The sequence below is a fragment of the Lissotriton helveticus genome, chromosome 2_1 (assembly GCF_964261635.1).
Source record: "Lissotriton helveticus chromosome 2_1, aLisHel1.1, whole genome shotgun sequence".
In the NCBI taxonomy this organism is placed as follows: domain Eukaryota; kingdom Metazoa; phylum Chordata; class Amphibia; order Caudata; family Salamandridae; genus Lissotriton; species Lissotriton helveticus.
This window is the reverse complement of record NC_136059.1, coordinates 847,753,844-847,779,764: the sequence shown is the minus strand read 5'-3', so window position 1 is coordinate 847,779,764 and position 25,921 is coordinate 847,753,844. Positions and strand designations below refer to the sequence as shown.

Below are 25,921 nucleotides of genomic sequence, written 5' to 3'. Positions count from 1 at the left end.
GGACTCTTGGGAGCATCCCCTTCCCTCCAGTCGAGTGCCCCACTAAGGTATAATAAAGCAGGAGGGTGCACTGTGGCAAAGCCATTTAATTGGCTGTCTTGGAGCGCAAAGGTGAGAACGGTTGATCAAACTCTGCTTGAGGCTCTGTGAAATCCGCAGAGGGGTTAATTGGCCTTTCAGCCTCAGACTGTTGGAAGTACTGACAGCAGGTATATACTGCCTCAGAAGCTCCCTATGGCCTCTGCCAGTTGTTCTTCCTGGAAACTCTAGCTGCCAATACCGGAAGCTGTGGAGCCACTTTTTCTTTATTAGCATTTTAAACATCATACATAGCAGTAACATTGTCTAAGAAATAGCAAGCGGGGGAGGGGAAAGAGCTAGCACAGTATACACAGCTGATATGATGAAGAAAGTACCTCACATTAAATACTGAATAGTACATGTTAGCAGCTAACAGTCACAGTACTCAGCTGTAGCATGCAAGGCATAGTAACACAAGCATCCAGAGCACCTCGGGAAGTCATGCAAAGGTGCAAATTAGGGCTGCATTATTGACTGGCTTCCCCTGATCTAGCTTCTCCTATATTTCCAAACTCGGGAACACAGTGCAGCGCTACCTGTGTCTAGGGGGAGGGTGTGTGCCTCTTGATCGCAAGTATGTTAAAAATGGTTCCCAAATATCTTTCAGCTAGTTTTGTGGGGGCAACACTTCACTCTAGTTATTAGGGAGTAGTCCCACCAGGTACACCCCCAGATGAAAAATAGGATTAGGAGTATCAAAGACAGGACTTAACATAAGTGGGCATTTGAACACCAAAACAAATATTAATCATTGCACAATGCAGCACTCATCTACATTGGTTACCATTTTGTGCACCTTTGAATTCCACAGCGCCATACAATGATGCTAAAACACTCGCTACAATGCAATTAGTGGTTTAGATCTAATGGACGGTAAAAAGGTTAATAGCCTGGAGGTACTCTACAGCCAAATACATACCACAAATCCAACCTAAAAATTCAATTACTAAGCACTGAAAAAAGCAAAAATGTATAAAAGGGTACTTTGTGTCACATTAAGAAAATGTATCACAATAAATATAAATGTATAATTACTTATTAAAATTATATTAGAATAATAAGTCTTTGCAATTGTTTTTTTATAAAATGGGGATTATTTACGATTACATAGGGTCAAACAAGGACACATGCGGACACAGACCACATAATTATTTATAGAAGTCCAACAATGTATAATGGCCTCAGCCAGTGACGAAACCACTCAGCCAAAGAGTTTCCATTATATAGTTTTTGCAGTCCAATGAGGGACAAACTGTTGCAATACTAAGGCTGATGTGGAATGCTGGTTACCGTATTGGTCTCTTTAGGAATCAGTTCGTGAGAACATCCTCAGGACAAAATACAAAAATGGCAGACTCTTTGGATCTTCATATATGAAAGACATATACATACATTGATATATAAACAGATGTATATGGTTTTATGTACATTTCATATTATGCAAAGAAATGTTATTGATTTGATGTTGCCTGGCACAAAGTAAACATCTATACATACAACTTTTTACAACTATGTTTGCTTTTTCAAAGCTTGACAATCACATTTGTATGCTGGATTAGTTTGATACTAACCAATAAGCTGATTGATCTAGCTTTCTAAAATGACTCCTTTAGGAGCCCTTTTATGAGAATTACATGTTAATACCTAGTCCCTTGAGGGGATTATTGGGTTTCCCTATTCTCTGTTAAGTCAAATACATAACAGCAAATGAGCCACATGCGTTTATATCACAATAATTAATTCTGGATACAAAAACATAACGATAAATAACTATACTGAGAAATCAAGATATTTCTGATAAAAACCAGGAAGGGTCAGAAAAGCATGAAGGATGATCTCTAAGAGTTACGTTAAGGATATGATATAATGTAAGATACGGGCAAAGGTAACATAAAAAAGGTAACGGTAAAAAACAAATTGGAATGTGTCATATTAAGGAAACAGGGTACAGGGTGTATCCTTAATTAAAATGTAAATATTATAAAATATTTAGAGAGATAAAAATGGTATGAAACACAGGGGTCTTACTGTAGCATAATTATAACAAAACGTTATATTTTACAATTTGTAAACAACTTGAGAAGTGTTAAAAAAACAACTCTGCAGCTGAAGCAACACTTGCATGGATAGTTTAAAAATAGAGTACCAAACAAAACAAAATCACCAAGAAATGAATTACTCAAGAATAATCATAAATGGATTAATGAGCCTGACAAACACATTACACAAAGCTGGTGTGTTAAATACATCACATTTGGCACCTGTACAATCTTTTGTTTATTAAATTCGACTATTTGTAATATCTTTAAATGGAAATATGAATAGATAAATGCCTCAAATGTACTGTGGGCTACTTTTGTTTACCATCCCAATAGGTAATGATGTATGAAACCTAGTTCATGTACTTTTAAAGTGTGGGTGTCACCAAATGGGTAGAGAACTGCAAGATATCATACAAATTCACTCCAATGATTTTCATACTCCGTCAATAATAATATGACTCAAGGTTGGAAACCCGTGAAGAGTTTGAATCCAGACATATTTCAGTTCATAGGATATGTCATGCTCCATTATATTTTATTTTCCGAAATCAAGGGAACCTGTTTAATGCAACATATATCTTTAAAATAACACAGAAAATCTGAGGTTAAATAGGCAACAGTTTGCTGGGAGGATCTAGGAGGATTTAGAGAGAGAAAGATTATCTGTAGCAGGCTCATGGCTGTTGAAGAACTGTACTAAATGAAAATAATATTAAAAGTCGACCTAAAATGGTTGTAATTTACAAACAAGAAACAGTTTCATAATCTTACAAAAGCTTGATAATAATAAATTGCTTCTACATGTAGCACTTTCTACCAAGATGTTTGGTATTAGCGAAAAGTGTTGCTTTAAACCACTTTAATATATCTAAATTTATCAACCTCTGAAGAATGAAAAACTGAATTGCCCTCACCAGAATTCGAATTTATGACCTTCTGGTCAGCAAAGTATCTTGTCTGGGATAGTGTATAAGAAAAGATTATCACATGTAAACTACATGAGGCTGCGCTGGAATTCACACTATAAAAATGACTAAAGCTCTAATGATATTAAACACTATTTTACATCCGTAATATAAGGCACCCGCTATATTTCTAGTAGCTGGGTATGCACATTTTCTTAGGGAATACAGTTCACGTCATGCACGAAGGTAAGAGCCTCCAAGATGGGAAAGATGGTGCACAGATAACAGGAGTAAACTCATTCTGGGGTCACAGCAAGCCTCCCTCAGGAGAGGAAGGCAGTATCATTTCTCACTGCTGAGAATAGATGAAAGAGAATGTTTGTGTTTAGCATATAGGAGAAGTAGGATGCAAAGTTGAATTGTAAAGAAAATTGAAAACAACTTTGTTACTGCATTTCAGAAATATGCCCAGTGTAAATGTTATATCGATTTGTATAGCGCACTAATGATTCAAGAGGGTATGCAGGCAGAATACGTGGAATAAGGAAATATAAAGGAAATTGAGTGTGCATAGAGTGCAAGAAAAGATGCAAAGAAAAGCTCTGCCTCCAAACTGCACTTTTTTGGATCTCAAGATGGGACTCGCTCCACTTTTGTAAATAGTTACCATTGTCAAATGACTATAGTGTTTTGGGAGCTTTTCCCGAGGAGCTATAGAGGAGTGGTTTAGAACGATTTTCCATTCTTTTACGGAGTCTGTTATGGGGGCTGGTTTTGAAGTACAGCCACTGGCCTCCTCGGCAGCAGGGGTGGTCTGATGTAAAATGTGTAGACAATCTGCGACCAAGCAAAATACATGCTCTCTTGATATAGATGGCAGCTAAGCTTATGGTAGATGATATCTATTTTTTTAAATGTTGTATATTGTACAAGTAAACATATACTGATAATTCTATTTAATGTTCAATACTGTATTACCTGCAGATTGCACATCTGTAGCCTGCAGTACTTGTCTAACAGAAGTTAGTGTAATTGGGCTTTTTGCTCATGTTGCACTTCAAAGTGTAGGCTTTAGCAGCCTGAAGTGGGGAACACGTTTTAAAGATTATTATCCTTTCTAGATGCAAGTAGGCCAACAATTTCTTTCTCGCACACCACAACACAACTGCGCAAACCATTTGTGTAAACATACAGTTGACGTACTAAATACCAGATGTCTAGAGCAACCGATGAATAAACTGCGAAAATATGGATTTCCCCTACACTGATTGTATGATGACGTATTTGAAGTGAGGAGCATAGCACTGACTTGGCTCTTCAGTGCACTTTTATTTTGTGGAATGCAAAGATTACATAGCAATTTTAACTATGTTCCTGTCAATGGCAGAAAGTAAATCTGACAAGTAATTACTTTGTAGTGGTGTTCTGTAAAACATGCATAATTATCTTTTTTTAAATGGGTTACTTAATGTAATTTTCAATTTAATGCGCAAAATGTTTACAGAGGTGTTTGGTCGTCCCGATATGGGTAGAAGAGTGCCCATTCTATACCTTTATTGGTTTCACTATTGAATTTTTTGATCCAAAGAGCTGGTTGATACTAAACAGGGTGAAAACAAAAGTGAACCTGAAGCTTCGGCTACCAATTAGTGTAGATGAAGCATTGAAATTAAAACTTATGAAAAACAACAGTAAAGAGGGACATAATCCCATCTTTTACATTTGTTTTTTAGGCTTCTTGTTTGCAACATACATCTAGTAGTTAATGCTGTGATTACAGCAAAACGATTAAGAAATTGGCATTCACTTTAAAGCTCCGCATGAATGATTACAAAATTATATGCACTTAGTTATTACAATACTGAATCATCAAAACAAGGTGATCCAGAAATACAGGACCAGCAGAATCAAGTCATGTGACCAACGATCTAGTAATTAACACTATTACACCATCTGGTGAATCTATCAAACTACAATTACAGTAGATTAAGGACATAAGTGTCAGAAGAGCCACTTAACAATATCAGTACAATAAAAAGCTGTGTAGGCGTAGGTGCAAATTGTTTACAGTGTTCTCTTAGCGTTTTCTCACACCCACTAGATCAAAGATGTTTCATTTTTAGTTTTCATTAAAAAAAAAAGACACCCCATACAATTCAGCTAATATGGAGGGATTAACATTAGGAGACGCATCATCACGGTAACAAGTCCTAAGTGAACTAATGACATTTTCAGAATCGAAAATAAAACGGTGCTAATGTTTCTTGAGGAAAATACTAACATCTATGGAATAGCTCGCGCTTCATGCATACCTGATTTTTGGCTTGTTGCAGCTTGTCTCTGTGCTGATGTGCTTCTCTGTTTGACGACAGTGCAGGGTCTGCATGCGATGGACCCACAGGCGTTGGCTAGAATACAATTCATAAAACAATATTTGAAACCAATCAAACTGCAATTTCATACTATTTAAACAGCAAAAGCTGCATTTCGGAAGATAAATACATTGAAAAAATGCAATGCAAATAACACTTAAGGCTTTGTAGCACTAAGAAGGCGGCAATACCGTACCCGAGCAATTATAACAAAGTGCAATTTACTAGACAGTTCAAGAAGAGCAGATTTGGAGAGGAGTTTGATTTCATAGGCCAATGGGTAAATTGAATTATGGGACAGAAACAATTTTAATTGGCCTAGGCTACACTATTCAAAGGTCAGCAGACGAAATTAGAAATGACAGCCGGAAACCCTCCTCTCTGACTGACAAGATCACCAATCTCTGTCTCTCTAGGCACACTTGCAGCTAGGACACCATCAGACAGGATAAAAAGAAGTGCAAAAAAACATAATAATAATAACATGGCAACAGGCATTCTCTAGTTACGCGCACAGGACCTAACACAACATTACTTAATTTGAGTAGATGTGGGGCATTTCTGATGAAGTTTAGAAAGAGATGAAGACACACTCCATTACGACACAATATTTTTCCACTATTATTTTCCAAACCCAGCTACCACTCCACGCACTTATTGACTGCTGTTTTTAGGTCTCACGCCTAGCGGTGCACTCCGCAGCACAACACAGTTTGTAAGGGAAACACAGGGAATCTAAGCTGACCTAGGAATCGCACACGCTCGTGCGTTTCCTTTTCAGCTACCCCATTGGCCTTAGCGTGCGTCTTTTAAGGCAAGACTACATGCTATTGGCCAAAGGAGGGCGCATTGCTCCGCCCACGGCCTATTGGTGTCTTTACGCGCTTGGTGCGCGTAATAGACACCAATAGGCTGTCACGTGGTTTAAATTTTTGTGCCCAGACAACGCGCGATAATTGAAACCAAAATCAGGGCTCGCTGTGGTGAGCGCGCACCACTCGCAGGGGTCAACATGTATCCAGACTTATGTGAATGTAGGTCAGAAATAAAGAGGCAACAGCAAAGCTGTTTATCAGTCCCACCCTGTGACTCGCCAGTGTTGGGGGCAGGTCGGTAATGAGAGGAACTGCGACAGCCAGGTGCTCTACGTACCAGGTGGCGCTGCAGGTCAGGACCGAGGTGTATTGAATCTATTGATGCATTTATGGGATGGTCTGAAGTCGATGGCTCGCAGCTACAGCGCCTACGGCACCTACAGCTCCTCGTATCAGCTAATTTCATGAAATGCGTTCAAAAACCTACTGCCAGCTTCATCTGGGCAGCGATGTTGCATCATGTTGGCAACTCAGCTCCAAGGCATTATCGCTTGAATAATAAGGTGACGTCACCCAATGGCTGTGCGTGCGGTGGGTAGTAATACTATTTACAATTTATAGCGCCTTCCGACTCTTGAGTCATCCATTATCGCCTAAATTGCAGATGTTCTTAAAGAGCCAGGCCCTGGTATTCATTTCATTGACTTAGAAAGAGTGAAAGCCGAGCTGGCATCGTGGGGATTTCAGCCCAGAATCGGCAGGTTTTACACAGCTGCTTGGCTTGAACCGGTGGTTTATCCCAGTCATACATGTGAATTCATGAAGAGAGAATTTGAAAGTTGGGCCAGCATCAGGAAATATTTTCAGAACAATAGTTTATTTCTAGTTTGCTTAACGTTAAGTCTTTCCGAGAACTAGTATGGATGGATAGCTCAAACAGTCCTTTGTCCAAAAGCTTAACTCTGCAGAAGTCACTGCTTTTGAGGTAACTTCAAGGAGACTCATTTTTCAGTTTTATAGACCCAAACTTGGAGCAAACAATAGCACCAGGAACATTACACTAGGACATATTTATGTTGTGAATCACAGGATGCTGAGCAGAGGGGAGGCTCGAACCTGCTTTCTCAGCTCGAAAGTTGGCAGCTCTAGCTGTATGCCACAACCTCACCCACAAAAGCAAGGAAGCAATAGATCTTTCTTATTTATCTTATGCAATACACAACCATTGGCAAAGCCAGTAGCTCTGGCTTGTTGTAGGTGTAATGCTTCTTGTTGTGTTATATATCTGGATGAATGGGTAGACGCAGCAAAATACCAGTGGGGCAGCACACTATGCTAAATGCAGATTTTTAGCTAACGTTTTTTAAGCCACACCCTTAATTGAATCGACCACGCCCCCTGAGACCCACCCATCCCAGTTGTTTGATCACACTTAAAGCCCTGAGTAAGAACGCGCTACTTACACTGGCGTGTGAAATTTCCAAATATTTTGGACAACAAGCTCCACAATGCACTTCCCCTGACTAGGTACAGACAGCCTCAAGGGGAGCTTTCGTTTATCCCACCTGTAAAACAGAGTATGCATTTTCTTAATGTCACATTACTTTGCATTTTAAACCCAGAAGGTGAAGGCCTCAGGCAATGCTACCTTCCTGTTCTAACTCCAAGTTATTACCCGAGACCCCGGCTACTCATGGTCACTGTGATTCCGTCCATGGCACTCGGTGTGACATTATGAACAGTGGATTGTCTGCTTATTAGACTGTGATCAGCCACAGTCGTAGTATAGAGCTCAAATGTACGTAATTCAGAAGAAGAAAAGCCAACACACTCCCAAAGAGCATCCAATTTCCCTAAAATAGTACACCAGAGAACACGAGCAGCAAGACGCAGCCTTCGGGAAATCGCCTGGAGGTGATCACACGGTATAAGGTCAACTGCCAAATCTGACTCGCAAGAAGCGCACGCAAGTAGAGTTTGGTTAGAGTGGAACGTGTTGAACATAACTATCACATCCACCATTCCCATAGAATACATAACAAACTGAATTCACTTGGCACATTAATCATATGGTTTACTAGTGACCAACTCGTAGTCATTCGTTCAATCGCCCTCCCAAGGATGAACGGCTAAGACGGTCAGTGCACACCCAACTAGACAGATCTCAGCAGATGCACGAATCCACTGGGTTGAGTTCCTGGCTACGGTACCTGTGACGTACTACACGTACAGCCAGTGAGCAGCTACCTTCCAACGTGGGCAAGAGCACTGAGGCGAAGGTGCTCTTATTTAAACTATGTGCCGCATCCCTGGAATCGGGGGGGGGCTCGAGGGCGGGAAGGGTGTGTGACTGTAGTAGTGCCACGCCCCTCAGAAGTCAAGGCTGTGTAGAGGAGGCGGGGCGAGCGACTCACCTGGAAGGCTATGCGAGCACCTGTGGCCGGCAACAGCAAGGATTTGTTGCTCATCTGAGCGGGCAGAATTGGGGGACTGAGGACCAAGGGACCATTCCTGGGGCACGCGCTAAGGACATGAGAGCGTGGCAGGTGCAGGCTCTGCATGTGATACTACTAGCATACCAACCTCGGACAGGTAGGTGCACATTCACTCCACTTCTATGTTACTACAGTTCTATGGGCTGTTTGCACAGAGAGCGGCAGAATACATTGTGAGATGTATAGTCTTGCAGGGCTTTAGGTGGACCTGATTTCTTTGGCATACATGCCAATATATTAATCCTGTAAAGGGATTGATTTTGAAAGCAAAATTGTGAAAATATGTTTTGCCCACTGACTTCTGTTGAGGCAGAGGCAATTTTAAGCAGGAGACAGCTAAAATAAAGCAATTAGTTGGTTTAAAAAAATCAGAAGTCTACCTCCTGAATTGGGTTTGGTGGCATGTATGTTGTTGGTCTCAGACCTAATGGTAATATAAAATTAACATTAAACAAGCATTTGCAATCCAATAGGTCTCGCATTATTAAAGTTTGAGCTATTAGTGTTGCATTATTTAGCAATGCCAATAGCTCAAATTTTAATAATGCGAGACCTATTGCATTGCACATGCTTGTTTAATGTAGGTTTGCATATTAAAAATATAACACATAACGTTAAGGAAGAGTAAATGGAGTTTGTCCCCCTTGGCTTCAATGCGGGCCTCCAGGGTATGTAAAGCATACTTTGCTGAAACTTTCAAGTTTTGTAAAAAACTTTACATTTGAATTTTTTGATTAATGATAAATTGCGATATGACTTAAGAAATAAATTGTGGGTTAGTTCTTAAGTCTACCCTGTCTTTGTGTATTTGAATATATGGGTCTTGTATGGCGAGTGCCTGTAATTTGCTAACTCTGCGTAGTGAAGTCATGGACGTTAGAAATGCGGTTTTAAAAGAGTGATGAATTTTAAAATTGCTTTACGGACTGGTTTGAATTGTTCTTTAATTAACTGTGCGAGTACCATATTGAGATTCAATATGGGTGTTGGTGTATTCCTAGGTGTTGCTATTCTTTTTGCCCATTCTAGAAATATTTTGATTATTGTTGCGGTGAACAAACTTCTGCCGATGTTGCCCTGTGTGTAAGTTACTATCACATGTTTTTCATTCCTGTCTTATTTAACATTTTAAAATAAAACGTTTTTGGATCAGTTATGGTAAACCCTGAGAAGTATGGGAATTTCTCATAAAATGTTTTTGTGCTGCCTTTTGGCGGTGTTGGACAATGTTCCCATTGATTATAAGTAAAAACATTTCAAGGATTAGCAGATTTATGCAAATAGTGATGCCCATAATGATTAAAGCAATACATTTCTTCATACTTTGATAAGCCTTCTAAATAATCATGTTCTGTACATTTTGCTGACATTTCTAAATCGTTTTACGTTATTAGAATACAATGGTCCAAGACCTCTATAATTTATAAACTGAATTCATCAGTAAGTGATCATTGATTCAACAAAATTAGGAGCATGTATACATTGATCAGCTCTATCCAGAAATGCATATGTTTGTGAAACAAAAGCCGGGGCATAAAATAAACAACAGTATCAATAGATGAGCAATATTTTAATTCATTGCTCCACAGTCACACAGGTTAACAATAGTTCATAACTGCAAAGCATTACAGTCCATAGTGGTTGCCCCAAAGGACCGTGCAACATAGCAAAAGAGTGCCAAAAGGGTGTGATTAGAAAGGAAAAGAAATCAAATAAGTAGTGACACAAGATATTCAAGTTAATTAATAAAACAGTAACGGATCATCAATAACCCATCCTGCAAAACCTGACCACTAAATTATTTAAAAAGAGATCCTCTCATACATTGTACAAGAATAAATCATAAAATTTGCACATCAAAGTAGAGAATATTGATCGGGTCCGGGTTATATATATATATATAAAGCGTCAACGTTTCGACTCATCTTAAGGCCATACGGTGTTTTATGCCTGGGCCGTGCGAGTCTTCATCAGGACAATACAAGAAATCGGGCAACCAAGGGATTATCGATGTGCCCTGACTGGTGTAAGTGGTGAAGAATCCCACGCAACAAGCTGGTGACTATATCCTTATGAACTCCAGATCGAATCCGAGTTTCAATGGATAGTGGTAGTTCAATAATCCTGCAATTTTAGTTCTGTGACTTTTTAAAGTATCCTCCTTGGCCAATTATAATTTTTTGAGACCATACTGGTTTGAAATTAGAAAACCTCTCCCACGTCCTAATCAATTGACGTAAACGTTTACTTCACGGAGCGCATACGGAGGCAGCACAGCATTACCGGCCATCCAAGATTGAATGAAACGCCATTCAGTGCGGCGATGTAGAAAAAGGACTAGCTAAATCTGACATCATATTATTAACATTTCCAAAGTCCCAATCATCAGAGAAAGTACTCAGTGATACAAAGTCACTTAATGAAACCTTGAACTGATGTGGATATCTCAACAGTTCAACCGGGCCATAGATGTCGTAATCAGTAGCGTCCCATGCTACACCACCAGGTATAGGAATGGCTGTGATGTTTACTGATGATAGTTCTCTTTTTTCAATGTGAGAAGATCTGTGAGGCTTTAGGACCAAGTTGATGTTCTGACTTGCTGTGTCTATTGTACTGTATTTTCCTTCAATCATTCTTCCCAAGCTTAAAACCAAAATGAGCCAGAGTGGGAGGAAAAGTACACCTAACACAATCCATAATTCAATCCATGTTGAAATCAGATATGTTTCTTTGAGTTGATGTTAAAAGTTCAGTAATTTTTTCTTTGAAAGTTTTAGTTGCTGGCGTTTCTTCATGTTCACTTGGATCTTCAGAAAAGTCATCGAAATTGATGAAGTAGCCAGATGCAGTTCTGTCAATTGTTGGAATTGCTTCCGGATTTTCATTAATCTTTGAATTTGTATAGTCAGAGGTTACATCATTGTAGATTGGTGTGTCTTGACAAACTGTTGCAATTTGGGTTTCAAGAGGCACAAGTTCCATGGCTTTGTTGCATAGTCCTTTTTTATTCACTGCAGGTTTATCAAATGTGATTAGTCTCTCAGTTTGAACCTCTTGAATTGTAGCAAGGTTTGGTCTTCTGCTACTTCTTGGGAGTCCACTGGGCTTACTACTTATTATTGGCCACATGATTGTGGTTTTACCAGGTCGATTGATACAACTCTGTTCTCCTTTTTACCAGCAAGGGGTGGTAGTACTACTGATCTTGTTCCGCTGATAGCTAAGACAGGTACTGCTTTTATGTAAGAAGGCCCAAATTCCTTCTTCACCGCAATCTTTTCTCTGACCAGATCCCCAATCTTTGGAATCCAGACAGGTCTTGCTGGGACAGGTGGTTTTTCTTCAGTAATTGTTGGCTTTAGCTTTGTGTTACTTAGACTTCTTCTCATTTTATTTAAGTCCTGTAAAACAGCCAAACGATCTTTGATATCAAAGGTTTTTTGTTCTACCACTGAAGTCTGACTATCGAGATCTTCGATTATCATTCTAGTACCAAACAAAAGTTCATACGGAGTGATTCCCCCCAGAGAATGTCTTGGCAGATTATTAAGACTACGTTGGACACTTGTTAGATGTTTGACCCACCCATCACCCGAACCTAGTACCCTCGCTGTTATAGATTGCTTTATGTCACGGTTTTTTCTCTCCACTACCGCATTTCCCTCGGGATGGAATGGACTACAGTACCGCAATGCAATGCCCATGCTGGCCATGGCCTTCTTGTAAGCTCGAGAGCTAAACGCAGGACCCTGGTCAGAATGTAGCATGCCAATTGCGTATGTGCCGATAAAGACTCGCAAATCTTTTATAACAGTTCTGGCGTCAGCCGAGCGCTGGGGCCTCATCTAAATGAATCTCGTCTTAATATTTATGGGATTCCATTTTTCCGTGTGGATGTCTGCGTGTAAATAGCCTAATGCTGTCTAATAGAGGTGTCTGAGCTGGTATCTGGTCCGGCATACAACTGCGATCTCTGTTGCAGTCCTGACAATCCATTGCAAAGTTATAAATTTGCATGCTCATCCCCGGCCACCAGTATTGTGATTGCAATTCTATTCGAGATTTCAAGATCTCTTGGTGCCTCAGACCCATTCCCATGTGTGCTTCTTGAATCAAGTAAGCCATCCGGTTCGTGTTTGGAATTACTCTGTCCCCCACTCCAGGGATTCGAGCACAAGAAACGGAGTTCGCATCAATTATGTATGTATTGTCGAGTCGATAGTTGAGAGGTAATACTGCATAGTCGCCTTTTAATGAGACTTTTACCGCCAGCATGGTTTCTCCATCTATTTGTTTTTTAGAACGCTTTTTTGTAGCTACGGAAGCCGGTTGAACCGCTGCCGTTCTGGCTCTTTTAGCCAAATGAATTCCCTGCAACGTGAACGCCATCACGTCGAAGACTCTGTGTATGTATCACGTGAGTCTTTCGTACTTCTTTCTGTAAAAGAACTACTTGTTCCCATAGTTTATTATGCTTTATTGTGACACCAGTCTCATTTTTGTAACCGTTTTCAATCCAGGTCTGCATTAATTTGTTGTAAGACTGGACGCAATAATACGAATCGCACACTATTAGTGTGGGGAATTCGCGATCGGCATTCTCAAGCGCCATCTTTAAAGATCTTATTTCAGCTCGCTGAGCTGTACAGTTTCTGAGTGATTCAGTTTTAGTGACCATCGGTCTGAATTTACTTAAGCGCCAGCGACCTTTAACAATCGCGCATGCTGCATTGTAAACTTGTTTTTCCACAACGTAGTGTTGTGCAAATTTGTCCGTGTAGATTACACAGGTGTATTGTTCGAGAGGCAGAATTTCGATTGACAGAGGACATTCATGTTCGTATTCTAGATGTTCTAGTTTTTTCATTTTGGGATCAAATGCGTGTTTCACGTCAGTTGCAGCAAGGGAATTTTCCCATCGTATCCATTTTGGATCTAAAGCTTTAGCATTTGGAATGCTTGGTCTTGTTACTGCCTCAAGGGCTGATACTGCTGTTAAAACAGATATGCTCTTCCCTTGAGATAGGGCTCTTTCTTTTGCTACAGCAGTTTGAACCGCAGTCAGAATTTTTTCAGTAGAACTGAATTTCATTTCAGCTTGTGTGTACAAGTGTGATTTATAAGCTATTGGTACCGTTTCTCCCTCATTAGAGGTCAGGTACGTAAATCCGCATCTTCCTGGGATGACTCGGATTACAAGGTTGCGTTCATTTGCCCGTGTTTGCAGTTTTGTTTTAGTCACCATATCTGTTTGTATTGATCTTAAAATTTTTGTGTGTTTCTGAGTCCAATTGATTGGTTTGAAATCAGGTTTTATTAATTCGTAGAGAGGTTTAACCCTCTCTGCATAGTTTAGAATGTAAGTTCTTCCGAAATTCAGGAAAACTAGAATTGATTGTAAGTTTTTCAGCGTTTTTGGAGCTTGGAGTACTGCACACTTCTCTAAGAAGTTGTCTGCTAGGCTTTTGCCTTCACTTGATAATTCATATCCTAAAAATAGGACAGTGAGGTGGGCAATTCGGGATTTTTTTAAAGTTGAATTTGTACCCTTCAGATGCGAACCCAAGTATAATAGTGTTCACTCTTTTCAAGTGTGTCTCCAAGTCATCGTCTGTAAGATAGATGTCATCGACGTAAGAGAATGCCTTATCATCATTCATTTGTAGTAATTCTGTTACCCTGGCTGAAAATATTCCTGGGCTGTTCTTGAATACCTGTGGGAGACGACAGAATTGCCTTTAGGACCCCATACTTGAGAAAGCGGTCAAATACCTGCTTTCTCGTGCTATGTTTTGACAAATGAAACCATTTGAGATATCTAATGTTGTTTTACATTTTTTGCGCACGATGTTATTCATTAGTGCTGCACTGTATGAGTTTTGTACTGCAAATGTTTTAGAGCAGGAGTTTAGGTGTCTGTAGTCCAAAACTAGACGATGTGAATCGTCTGGTTTGGAGACAGGAAACAAAGGATTGTTCATTTGTGAAGTGCATGTTTCAATCACCCCCTGATATGCAAGTTGATCTAAGATCTCCCTGACTTGTTTTTTAGCTTCTTGCTTAACAGGATACTGCCTCTGTGTAGTAGGTTGATTTTTTAACTGAATTTTATGGTGAGGAGAATCCTCATCCCATTATACATGATTTTTGTATAATGCAGGGACTTGGGCCACTGCCCATTTTCTAGCATATGTGTATTTTTTATGAACTGGAATGTGATTTGAGAAGGCAGGCATAATCATTTCTTCGCCATGTGGGCACTCCCTGACAAACTCTGGTGGCCAGTCTTTCTCTGCTAGCAGGATATCATAGCCTTTAGATAGATTCTCCCAAAAGAGACTTTATTTTCCTAGTTTTGTCCCCTTCTATACGTAATGTTATTTCATATAATTTATGGGGTACACTAACTCTGGTGTCTGCAGTTTCCACCTGAATGTATTAATTTGTGTCCACTGTCTCCAGAAGATTCATCAGGATCTTGCGAGCTATGGTCACTTCTGCTGCGCTGTCTAGCATTGTCTGGGCCCATTCTCCATTCTTGAGTTGTGTCCTCAGAATCCTCGGCATGTTTTACTTTAATACTGGCTACCTTCTTTTTTGGAAATTGTAATTTTTTACTTTGATGAGCAGGTTCCTTGTCTGTGGACTCTTCTTTGTGTTCTGACCATCCTCTTCTTTCCGATTTCTGTGAGGAAGTCTGAAAAGATCGAGAGGGACGTGTATGATTATCTTGATATCTGTCAGGTTTTCTTAAATTATCCCTATTTCTAAGGTTGTATCTTTTTTCAGAGGGCTCCCGTTGTGGAGACCTGCCCCCCCCCGTTCTGGAGATCTATTTCTCTGTTGGGGAGACCTTCCTCTGGACTGGAACTGTTTTTCTCTGGGAGTAGTTTGTTTATTACCCTCCCACTGCTCTCAGGTGCAATGTTTTGACAAAAGAATCCATTAGAGATGTCTAATGTCGTTTTGTATTCTTTGCGCACGATGTTATTCATTAGTGCTGCACTGTGTGAGTTTTGTACTGCAAATGTTTTGCAACATGAGTTAAGGTGTCTGTAGTCCAAAACTAGACGATATGAATCGTCTGGCTTGGAGACAGGAAACAAAGGATTGTTCATTTGTGAGGTGCATGTTTCAATCACCCCCTGGTATTCAAGTTGATCTAAGAACTCCCCGACTTGCTTTTTAGCTTCTTGCTTAATTGGGTACTGCCTTTGTGCAGTGGGTTGACATTTTAACTGGATTTTGTGAGGAGGAGAGTCCTCATCCCATCCTACATGATTTTTGTATAGTGCAGGAGCTTGGGCTACTGCCCATTTTCTTGCATATGTATATTTTCTATGAATTGGAATATGATTTGAGAAGGCAGGCATAATCATTTCTTCACTATGTGGGCACTCCCTGACAAACTCTGGTGGCCAGTCTTTCTCAGCTAAAAGGATGTCGTAGCCTTTCGAAAGATTATCCCAAAAGAGACCTCTTACTTTCCTGGTCTTATCTCCCTCTATACGTAAAGTTATCTCGTATATTTTATGAGGTTTGCTAACTCTGGTATCTGCAGTTTCCACTTGAATGTATTCATTCGTGTCCACTGTCTCCAGAAGATTCATCAAGATCTTGCGAGCTATGGTCACTTCTGCTGCGCTGTCTAGCATTGTCTGGGCCCACTCTCCGTTTTTCAGTTGTGTCCTCAGTATCCTCGGCATGTTTGCTTATTTTAATACTGGCTACCTTCTTTCTTGGAAATTGTAATTTTTTACTTTGTTGAGCAGGTTTCTTGTCTTTGAACTTGACGTGCTCTTCTTTGTGTTCTGACCGTCCTCTTCTTTCCGATTTCTGTGAGGAAGTCTGAAAAGATCGAGAGGGACGTGTATCAATATCTTGATATCTATCAGGTTTTCTTAAATTATCCCTATTTCTAAGGTTGTATCTTTTCTCAGAGGGCTCCCTCTGGGGAGACTTGTTTCCTCGGTCAGGAGATCTTTCTCTTCGTTGAGGAGACCTTCCTCTGGACTGGAATCGTTTTTCTTTGGGAGTGGATTGTTTATTTCCATCCCAACTCTTTTTTGGAGTATTTAGATTATTTTTAATAAAGCTCTTTTCAGGATTTTCAGTTAGTTGTGGTTTTAGTGGTTTCCCACCCAAACTATCTCTAGCTAATTCTTCATAGGATTTTTCAATTATTCTGGCAAGTTCAAAAGCTTGTTCTGCTATATCTGTTTCTTTCAATTTTTGGCGGCAGGTTGTACCGTCAATTGTCAATTGAACTAATTGTCTATATGCTTTTGTTAATTCTTTTAGCTTAACTAAAAGTTCTCCGCTTGACATTTTTTCAATGTCAGGATGTGGTGTATAGCCGGCTAGAAACGACCATGTGGCTCCTGGTCTACCTAGTGGACCGAGCCGGGCAAAGTGATTTTGATGTTTTAGGGCGCCATTAAACCAGAGCTGGTGCCCTTGGTACGTTAGTGGAATTCCAATGTCCTCGAAAGGAACGTATTCCGTTGGAGATTCCTCTATTTTGTAGTAGTGGAACTCGTGTGTCACAGCCTGTGCTGCTGGAAAGTGTATCCAGGAATAGAATACCTCTGTCTGCCGATATTCATGGGCCTCTACCACAAATATGACTGTACCACCTCTTGGTAATACTGTAAGTTACACTCTTCCTTACACTGACTGGGATGATTATAGCATCCGGGTCATCTTGCCGGAGACTTCTGTCTTCCGCTAAAAGTTGAGCTTCAACGTTGACTAAACCAAAAACTAATACATAGGAATCTCTTCCTACTAAGTTTTGGCGGATATTAACCTTTTACCCACTCCAGACGTCTATTGGAGTATTTACGGGAAAAAGAGGTCTGTGTGAAAAGCACGACTGAGTTACTCTAGTATCTAGCGTTAAATTATCGCCTTACCAAACGTTGGGCGCCATGTAGTGTAGTTCCTATATTCCCAATAGGCTCTGCGCATTGGAATAACAAACAATAGTTTAGACGTAGGACTTAGGTTGACTGGGTCTCTATTGAATATGTTAGACTTATTTATGAATGCCAGCTAGCTCAGAGGTCACTAGAAACTTTCTCGAGTAAACAAGAAGGTGTTAACTTTCCTGAATAGACAAGAAGGGAATAGTTTCTGACAACCGCATAAACATGACAACTTTGCTCCCTCCAAAATAAGGAGTATATCTCCAGAGTCGCGGAAACAATAGATAACTATTTTACTCAGTCAATCGTGCATGCTTAGTTTCAACAGAAGCGCAGAGAAATAGAGAGACGGGCGTTTTCAATAAAAGAGGTTATTTATTGAACAGTCTTCTTTCTCATGCAAGAGAAGTGAGTTGCCACAATTGCAATACTTGTTATAAAGTAAAGTGCGTACAGTAAAAGGAGTATTATAAAATAATACTGTAAAAGCATGGTATTGTTTCTAAGCCATACGGTGTTTAAAATAGATAAAATATATACATAGATAAAACCATGACTAAACGTACTCAACTGGTGCTTCTAAGATACACCTACCCCAGTGTACCTAACCTAAGCCTAGTACGTGGGAAGGAGTAAGTGAGCTGAGTTGAGATAGGTTTTTGCCAAGAATCTGAATCAAGAATTCTCTAAGGGTCTAATCAGCTCCATACCTTGTTTATAGAATGAAGGAGGTCTTGTATCTCTCTCTCTCAGGACTCGATCTCCCAGCAACCCGCAAGGGTGACCAGGAAACACTGGAGCTGGATTTCTCGGCAGGAGAAAAGACAGCGTCTCTCTCAGTGCGTCAATGGGAGGGTCGACTTCCTTCGGCACTTGCCACAGTAGGGCATCGGGCAAGTAGATAGCTGATCTGCTCCAAACCACCGTGTGTTTGCTAGGGCAGATGCTGGTATATTTATACCTGGAAGGTGCCGAGTTTGACGTAAGGTTGGACATAAGACGTCACTAAGAACTCGCAGTTCTTTCAGGACTCCAGTAGTTCTAGGACAAATCAATACAGAAGCAGGGGGAATTCCCGGGCTGCTGGAGGCTTGGTTTGTTTAAGAACGCATTGTGCTTTCTAGGAGTCTATGGGAGTAGCCTTGCCGTATTTGGACTGCATTGGTTATGACTTAATATGGATATGATTCTTATGCCTTTATAAGAATATGATTTGTTATAACCACATAAGGGCATAAATCGGGAATATTTAAATAGGGTCCTAGATACGTTTACAACACAGGTCTTGTAACATTGGTAGCCTTCTTATTTCTTGTGTCACCTCCATTAGGTCAAGGAACCAAGTTTATCTTGCCCACTGAGGAGCTATGAGTACGTGTCCCATCTGTGACTGTTTGCACTTTTCACTCTTGAAAACAGTGGTATCAAGGTAAAAGCATATGCAAATTTCCCTGACCACTTTATCGAAAGCGCATTCCCTAGGAACTAAGGTTATGGGTGTTTGGATGCAAAGAACTGGCATTTTACGTTTTGTGGTGTTGCAAACAAATCTATTTTTGGAGTTTCTCCTCTTTTTAAGACAGTGCCCAATAACATTTGGTTCAGTTCCACCTCGAGTGAGATTGGCACTTGTTTGCTAACACATTGTCTACTCCTGATAGATGTATCACCGTTATTGTTATTTGTCTTTGAATGGCCAATCTCCGCATTTGCTGTGCCATCTTTGATGGGGGAAAAACTTTGTGCCCCCTTGTTTATGGATGTAAAACACTGTTGCTGTATTGTCCGTTCGTATTTGTATTGAATTGTTCCACAATTGGCGTTGAAAAGCTTTTAAGGCTAAGAACACAGTTTTTAACTCCACTAGGTTTATATATTGCACTGATTCCTGAGGACGCCATACTCCTTTCACATTGAGTTTCCCCATGTGTGCTCCCCCTCCGATATGTGAGGGGTCTGTGATAATGGTCACTGTTGGAGTTGGAGTCCTCAATGGTCTTCCTGCTGTTACATTTTTATTGTTCCACCAACTCATTTTGTTCTTCTATTTTTTGTGTCTCAATCACTGGATCCTCCCAGCTCCTAGTTGCTTGTGACATTGACTCAGTATCCATTCTTTCATCAGTCTCATGTGAAGCCTCGCATGTGGTATTAGTGTAGACTCTTCACTGTTAGAGACTGAACATTGTCGTATCGCAGAGCTTCCTGCTCGCTTGTACTCTCTCGTCGCATGGGAATGATATTCCCTGAATTGTGTTTATATTCGTTCCTAAGAAGAGTTTCTGTTGTTTTGGTGTTGGCTAAGGCTTCTCCATGTTTATTATGAATCCCAGTCTGTGCAGTACTGTTATCGGTGTTTTAATGTATTGTCTAAACTAGTCCGCTGAGTTTGCTCTTACCATCCAATCGTCGTCTTAAGTATGGATAAACATGTATTTCTTTTCTTCTCAGGTTAGCAGCTACAGCCACCAGGCACTTTGTGAAAACCCTTGGGGCCGAGTTTATGCCAAAATGTAGTACTTTGAATTGGTAGTGTTTTGTTTATCACAAAACGCAAAAACGTTTTGAATTCAATGGAATGTGTAGAAAGGCATCCTTTAGATTGATGGATGCCATGAAATCCCCCTGTTGGAGTGGAGGAATAACTTCTTTAGTGTTGTCATTTAGAATTTTTGTGTTCTTATAAATTTGTTTAAGAATCAGAGGTGGAGTATAGGCCACAGTACCTTGTCTGTTTTTGAAATTAGAAAGTATGTTGAGTAGACTCCCTGATTTTTCTCCTTGGCAGGGACTCTTTCTGCTGCTTGTTTTTGTAGCAGTTTTTTTACTTTCTTTTGAAGATATGTTATCTCTTCCTTTGTGTGCGTTTTTTGTTTGGCTAATGTGTTGGTGGGTGTTTCTCCAAATATGCAGTATCCATGTTGTATTATTATATTGAGAACCAACTTGTCTTATGTCTCCTTCCTCCACTCATATTCTTCCGCTCACTGGTGTTGTGTGTGGGTTAAAGACCAACTTTAAAAATTCACTTTGGTGTTGTTGACGCCCCTCTCTATGGTAAGTTACTTCCTACTGCTCAACGGCGAAAGGAGTGGCTCTGTAATGTTTGGAATTGCCACTGCTGTCATGCAGACTACAGCTGGCTCGTGCTTTGAAAGTTTTGGTGATCCTGTCTGAAACACACCGCTTCCTTAAGGTCTTCTAGTTTTGTGAGAGGGTTCCCCTTCTTGGTCAGCCCCTGAAATGTAGGGCATGTGTTTGATTTCACTGTATCATCGTCCTTTTTCATATGTTGCAGCGTGTCATCTGCTGCTTTTCCAAACAAATGCTCCCTGTCGAATGGGCTGTTGACGATGTTGGCCTGTACTTCATTCTTGAATCCTGATATTCTTAGCCATGCATGGCGTCTTAATGTTGTTTTTGTCACTAACTGTCTTGCTGCTATATCTGCAGCTTAGTGCTGACTTTAGGTGGGTGTTTGCAATACCTTTTCCGTCTTCAGCCAGGGCTTTTGCTCTTTGCATTTCTATTTAGTAAAGCATTTGATTTTCCTATTCTCCATTGGATGGCCGCTCCTCTTTCGAATTTTCTTTCCACCAGGTCAACTGTTTTGCTTTCTCTATCTGGTGGGGGACCAGAGGTACTAGCGATATTTGGTCTCTTACTGGTTGTGGCTATGATCACCGAGTCCGCCACTACATTGCCCCGGACATATGCTGGGTCTTTGAAGGAGTGCTTTTACTTTTTCTGCACCATAGGAGTCACTCCCCAGAAGGTTTCTGGCTCCTTAAAGCCCCTCTCCCTTGATCCATGATGCTTGGGAGCATTGAAAAATACTAGACTTTGTTTTGAGATGATACCAGTGCCTCCAGTAACAAATATCTGTATTTTCTTCACCTTGCTGCAACCCGTACCTCTCAGCTGCTTTTTTGACCAATTTCTTATACATGGTCACATCATCTGGGGTGATGGCATTGAGGGCTAAGTGTTGATGGCTTCCTCTGGGGAATCTGCCTCGAGATCCTGCCATTGGTCTTAGACGCCCTCTGATTCCTCGACATCTTGATACAGAGTGTGTCCTTCTGTGTCCTCTTCTTCGTAAAATAGCTCTTGCTCCTTTTCCTCCTGAGGCTCAGGTGTGAGGGGTGGTTCTAGTTCTGTATTCTTCCCTCGAGTCTTTCGTTGAAGGTTTCAGTGGGATCCTAAAAAGCCTGTAATGAGATTTTGAACTCCTTAATTTTTTGTAATATGGCAGCCATTTCTGGTTTGAGCCTTCTTTATTTGCGCTCTATTTGAGTGCCTATTCCTCGGCATCAAGAATAGGTGGTGTTCTTATGTTCAACTGTGAAGATTCGGCTGCCGTTGTAGTAGCTGCCATCTTCTCCTCTTTTCAGCTACGTTCGTCTTTCGATGTCAAAGTTTTTACGGTGCCTTTCCCACCTGTAGTATCCTTTGGATTAGACCAGAGGGGATCTTTGAGCTTTGTCTTCGGTTGGTGAGATCTCCAGAGCCGATGCTGACTTTTGGGTGTTAACCGTCCATGCTTTTCTTTTGGTCTTCTGTGTTCTTTTTCGATGTTGATAATGTTATTTTCAACGTATAAATCTTCCCCTTCCTCAGCAGACTTATCTTCCTCCTCACTCTACAACCCCAAGTCTCTGAGTGAGGTGGTGTCCTTTTGGTCCTGCACAGCATAATGTGCACATCTTTGTTGGTCTCAAGTCTTCAGTGTCTTCGCCTTTAATTCAGCACAGGCCTCGCAGTATAAGAAGTTGTGGTTAACAGGTATGGAACGATTGTAGATCTGATGGTTGTCCCTCTGCGCAAACTTGTGGCGGTACTGTGGGCGGAAACGCAAAGGAGTGTTCTGCAATTCACAAACTTTGTTTTTTGCCTGAAGTTCGCAGACATCACTTCCTTCAGTTTTCCAAAGTTTTTGAATTCAGAAAAGGTTCATACTGCAAAACAACCATAGCTACAATGCTACTGGCACAAGGTAATAATGTTAGTAATATGTCTCCCCAATGCCTCATGATTTGTCACTCAAATACCAGCTTTAAATGTATTTGAGAAATTCAGCCATTTTTCTCAAAACACAAGCTTACGAGTTCTGAAAATACACATTTTCAGCTCCAATTTATGCTTTTTTGGCATACATGAAATAATTACGCCAAACAAAGTTTGTCTGCACATAGGATAGTTACTTTTAGGTAGCTGGAGAGCTAACAGTAGCTGCCGAGCTACTCGTTGGAGAAGACTGGTCCAGAAGCCTGCCTGCTGAGAGAGTGGGAAGGAGTCTGTCTGGCCCTGCAGGCAAAGAAACTGTCTAGGACTGAGGAGCACCCAGCGAATTTGGACTGCCTGAAAGAGTGAAGTCAGGAGCAACTCATGTTGCAGAGTCAATAATAATAATAGTCAAGTCAATAAATTTATATAGCGCGCTACATACCCAAAGGGTCTCAAGGCGCTTGGAGAGGGGTGGGGAATTACTTGTCAAATATCCACGTTTTAAGTTGCTTTCTGAATGCTAGGTGGTTCTGAGTAAGGCGAAGGTGAGTGGGAAGTGAGTTCCAGGTTTTAGCTGCCAGGTAGGAGAAGGATCTACCTCCCATGGTGGTTTTGTTGATGCGAGGTACAGTGGCAAGGGCTTGGTTGGCGGATCGTAGCTGGCGGGTGGGGGTGTAGAAGGACAGTCTTGTGTTGAGGCATTCGGGTCCGATTTCGTAGAGTGCTTTGTGTGCGTGGGTTAGGAGCCGGAAAGTAATCCTTTTATTGACGGGGAGCCAGTGGAGGTTTTTCAGGTGTCCAGAGATGTGATCTTTACGCGGGATGTCTAGTATTAGCCTGGCTGAAGCGTTCTGGATGCGTTGGAGTTTTTTCTGGAGTTTTGCGGTGGTACCGGCGTAGAGGGTGTTTCCGTAGTCCAGACGGCTCGTGACCAGAGCGTGGGTGACTGTTTTTCTAGTTTCGGTGGGGATCCAACGAAATGTTTTTTTGAGCATGCGAAGAATGTTGAAGCAAGATGAAGAGACGGCGTTGACTTGTCTGTTCATCGAGAGTGAGGAATCCAGGATGACGCCCAGGTTCCGTGCGTGGTCGGGATGGGTGCTTTTCCAAGGGCCTCTGGCCACCAAGAGTCATCCCAGGCGGAGGGGGAGGTGCCTAGGATGAGGACTTCTGTTTTGTCTGAGTTCAGTTTCAGACGGCTGTGCTTCATCCATTCGGCTACTTCTTTCATTCCTTCATGCAGGTTGGTTTTGGCGATGTTAGACTCTTTGGTGAGTGAGAGGATCAGTTGAGTGTCATCAGCGTAGGAGATGATGTTGAGGTTATGTTGGCGTGCGATGGCCGCGAGGGGGCTCATGTATACGTTGAAGAGGGTGGGGCTGAGTGAAGATCCTTGTGGTACGCCGCAGATGACTTCAGTGGCCTCTGACTTGAATGGTGGAAGGCGGACTCTCTGGGTTCTTCCGGTGAGGAACGAGGTGATCCATTCCAGAGCTTTTCCTTGGATTCCGATGTTTCTGAGGCGTTGTAAAAGGGTGCTATGACAGACCGTGTCGAAGGCTGCGGAGAGGTCGAGGAGGATGAGGGCGACTGCGTCTCCATTGTCCAGTAGAGTTCGAATGTCGTCTGTTGCTGCGATGAGGGCGGTTTCAGTGCTGTGCTTGGCTCTGAAGCCGGACTGTGAGGAGTCGAGGGATTTGTTGGTTTCGAGGAATGTAGCAAGCTGGTTGTTGACCGCTTTCTCGATGACTTTGGCCGGGAATGGAAGGAGTGAGATAGGGCGGTAGTTTTTGAGTTCGGTGGGGTCAGCTGTGGGTTTCTTCAGGAGGGCGCTGAGTTCGGCATGTTTCCAGCTTTCCGGGAAGGTTGCAGAGTTGAGGGAGCAGTTGATGACGTCTCGGAGGTGCGGTGCTATAATGGAGTCTGCTTTGTTAAAGATGTTGTGAGGGCATGGGTCTGTGGGGGATCCTGAGTGGATGGAGTTCATCAGACGGGTGGTGTCCTCAGTGGAGATTGGCTTCCAGTCATTGAGGATGTTCAGGGGGGGTGGGGGTCCTGCAGGGGGTTGGGTGGGTTGGTCATCGGGTCGGTTGTCGAAGCTGTTGTGGATGTCGACAATTTTGTTGTGGAAGAATGAGGCTAGGGAGTCGCAGAGGGCTTGAGAGGGGGTGATGTCGTTGGAGTTGGCTGAGGGGTTGGTGAATTCCTTGACGATGTTGAATAATTCCTTGCTGTTGTGTGCGTTGTTATCTAGTCGGTCCTTGAAGGCGGTTTTCTTGGCATTCCGGATCAATCGGTGGTGTATTCGGGTGGCGTTTTTGAAGGCGTCCTTGGTGCTGGTGGTTGGGTCTTTTTTCCAGGCCTTCTCAAGGGAGCGACAGAGTTTCTTGGATTTCTTAAGATCATCGTTGAACCAGGAGGCCTTCTTGCTGCCTAGATTGATTTGTCGTTTTTTCAGTGGTGCTAGGATGTCGGCGCTGTTGGATAACCATTGGGTAAGGTTGGTGGCTGCCTGGTCGGGGATTGAAGAGTGGGCTGGGGGGTTAAGAAGAAGCGATGAGGCGATCTGGTCGGTGGTGATTTTGTTCCAGTTCCTTTGCAGAGTGGGTTGGGGGTGGTTGTTGGATGTGGGCTTGTTGTAGGTAAAGTGAACGCAGCTGTGGTCAGTCCAAAGGAGAGCTGTGGAGTGGTTGAAGGAGACATGTTTGCTGGAGGTGAAGATAGGGTCGAGTGTGTGACCTGCGATGTGGGTGGGGGTAGTGACAAGTTGTTTAAGTCCGAGGTTGGCGAGGTTGTCTAAAAGGGTGGTGGTGTTGCGGTCGTTGTTATTTTCAAGGTGAAAGTTGAGGTCTCCCAGAAGGATGTAATCCTTGGAGGGGAGCGCGTGTGGAGTGATGAAGTCCGTGATGTCTTCACTGAATTGTGCGCGAGGTCCTGGTGGCCTGTAAAGGAGGGTGCCTCTGAGTGTGGTCTTGGGGTCGATGTGGATCTGGAAGTGAAGGTGTTCGGTGTTGGCGAGATTGATGTCTGAGCTGGTTGAGATGCGGATGGAGTTCTTATGGACGATAGCGATGCCTCCTCCTGTGTGGCCGGAACGGTCCTTGCGGATGATCTTATAGCCTTCCGGGATGGCAATGGTGATGTCTGGGGCTGATGAGGCGTTCATCCATGTTTCTGTTAGGAAGGCGACGTCCGGAGAGATGGTGTCTAGTAGATTCCAGAGGTCAATGGCGTGCCTGTGGACCGAGCGGGTGTTGAGCAGGATGCATTGTAG

The 25,921-nt window shown here is 41.9% G+C and overlaps 1 protein-coding gene across 8 annotated transcripts in view; it reads right to left on the bottom strand.

Moving 5' to 3' along the window:
* The window catches only part of CSNK1G3 (casein kinase 1 gamma 3), a 406,194-nt gene that overhangs the window by 77,635 nt on the left and 302,638 nt on the right, over nt 1-25,921 (bottom strand). For all 8 annotated transcript variants that reach the window (XM_078675581.1, XM_078675582.1, XM_078675576.1 and 5 more), the window contains exon 10: nt 5,341-5,436. In XM_078675581.1, coding sequence (XP_078531707.1) covers nt 5,341-5,436 — 96 coding nt within the window. The remainder of the gene's footprint in view (nt 1-5,340; nt 5,437-25,921) is intronic.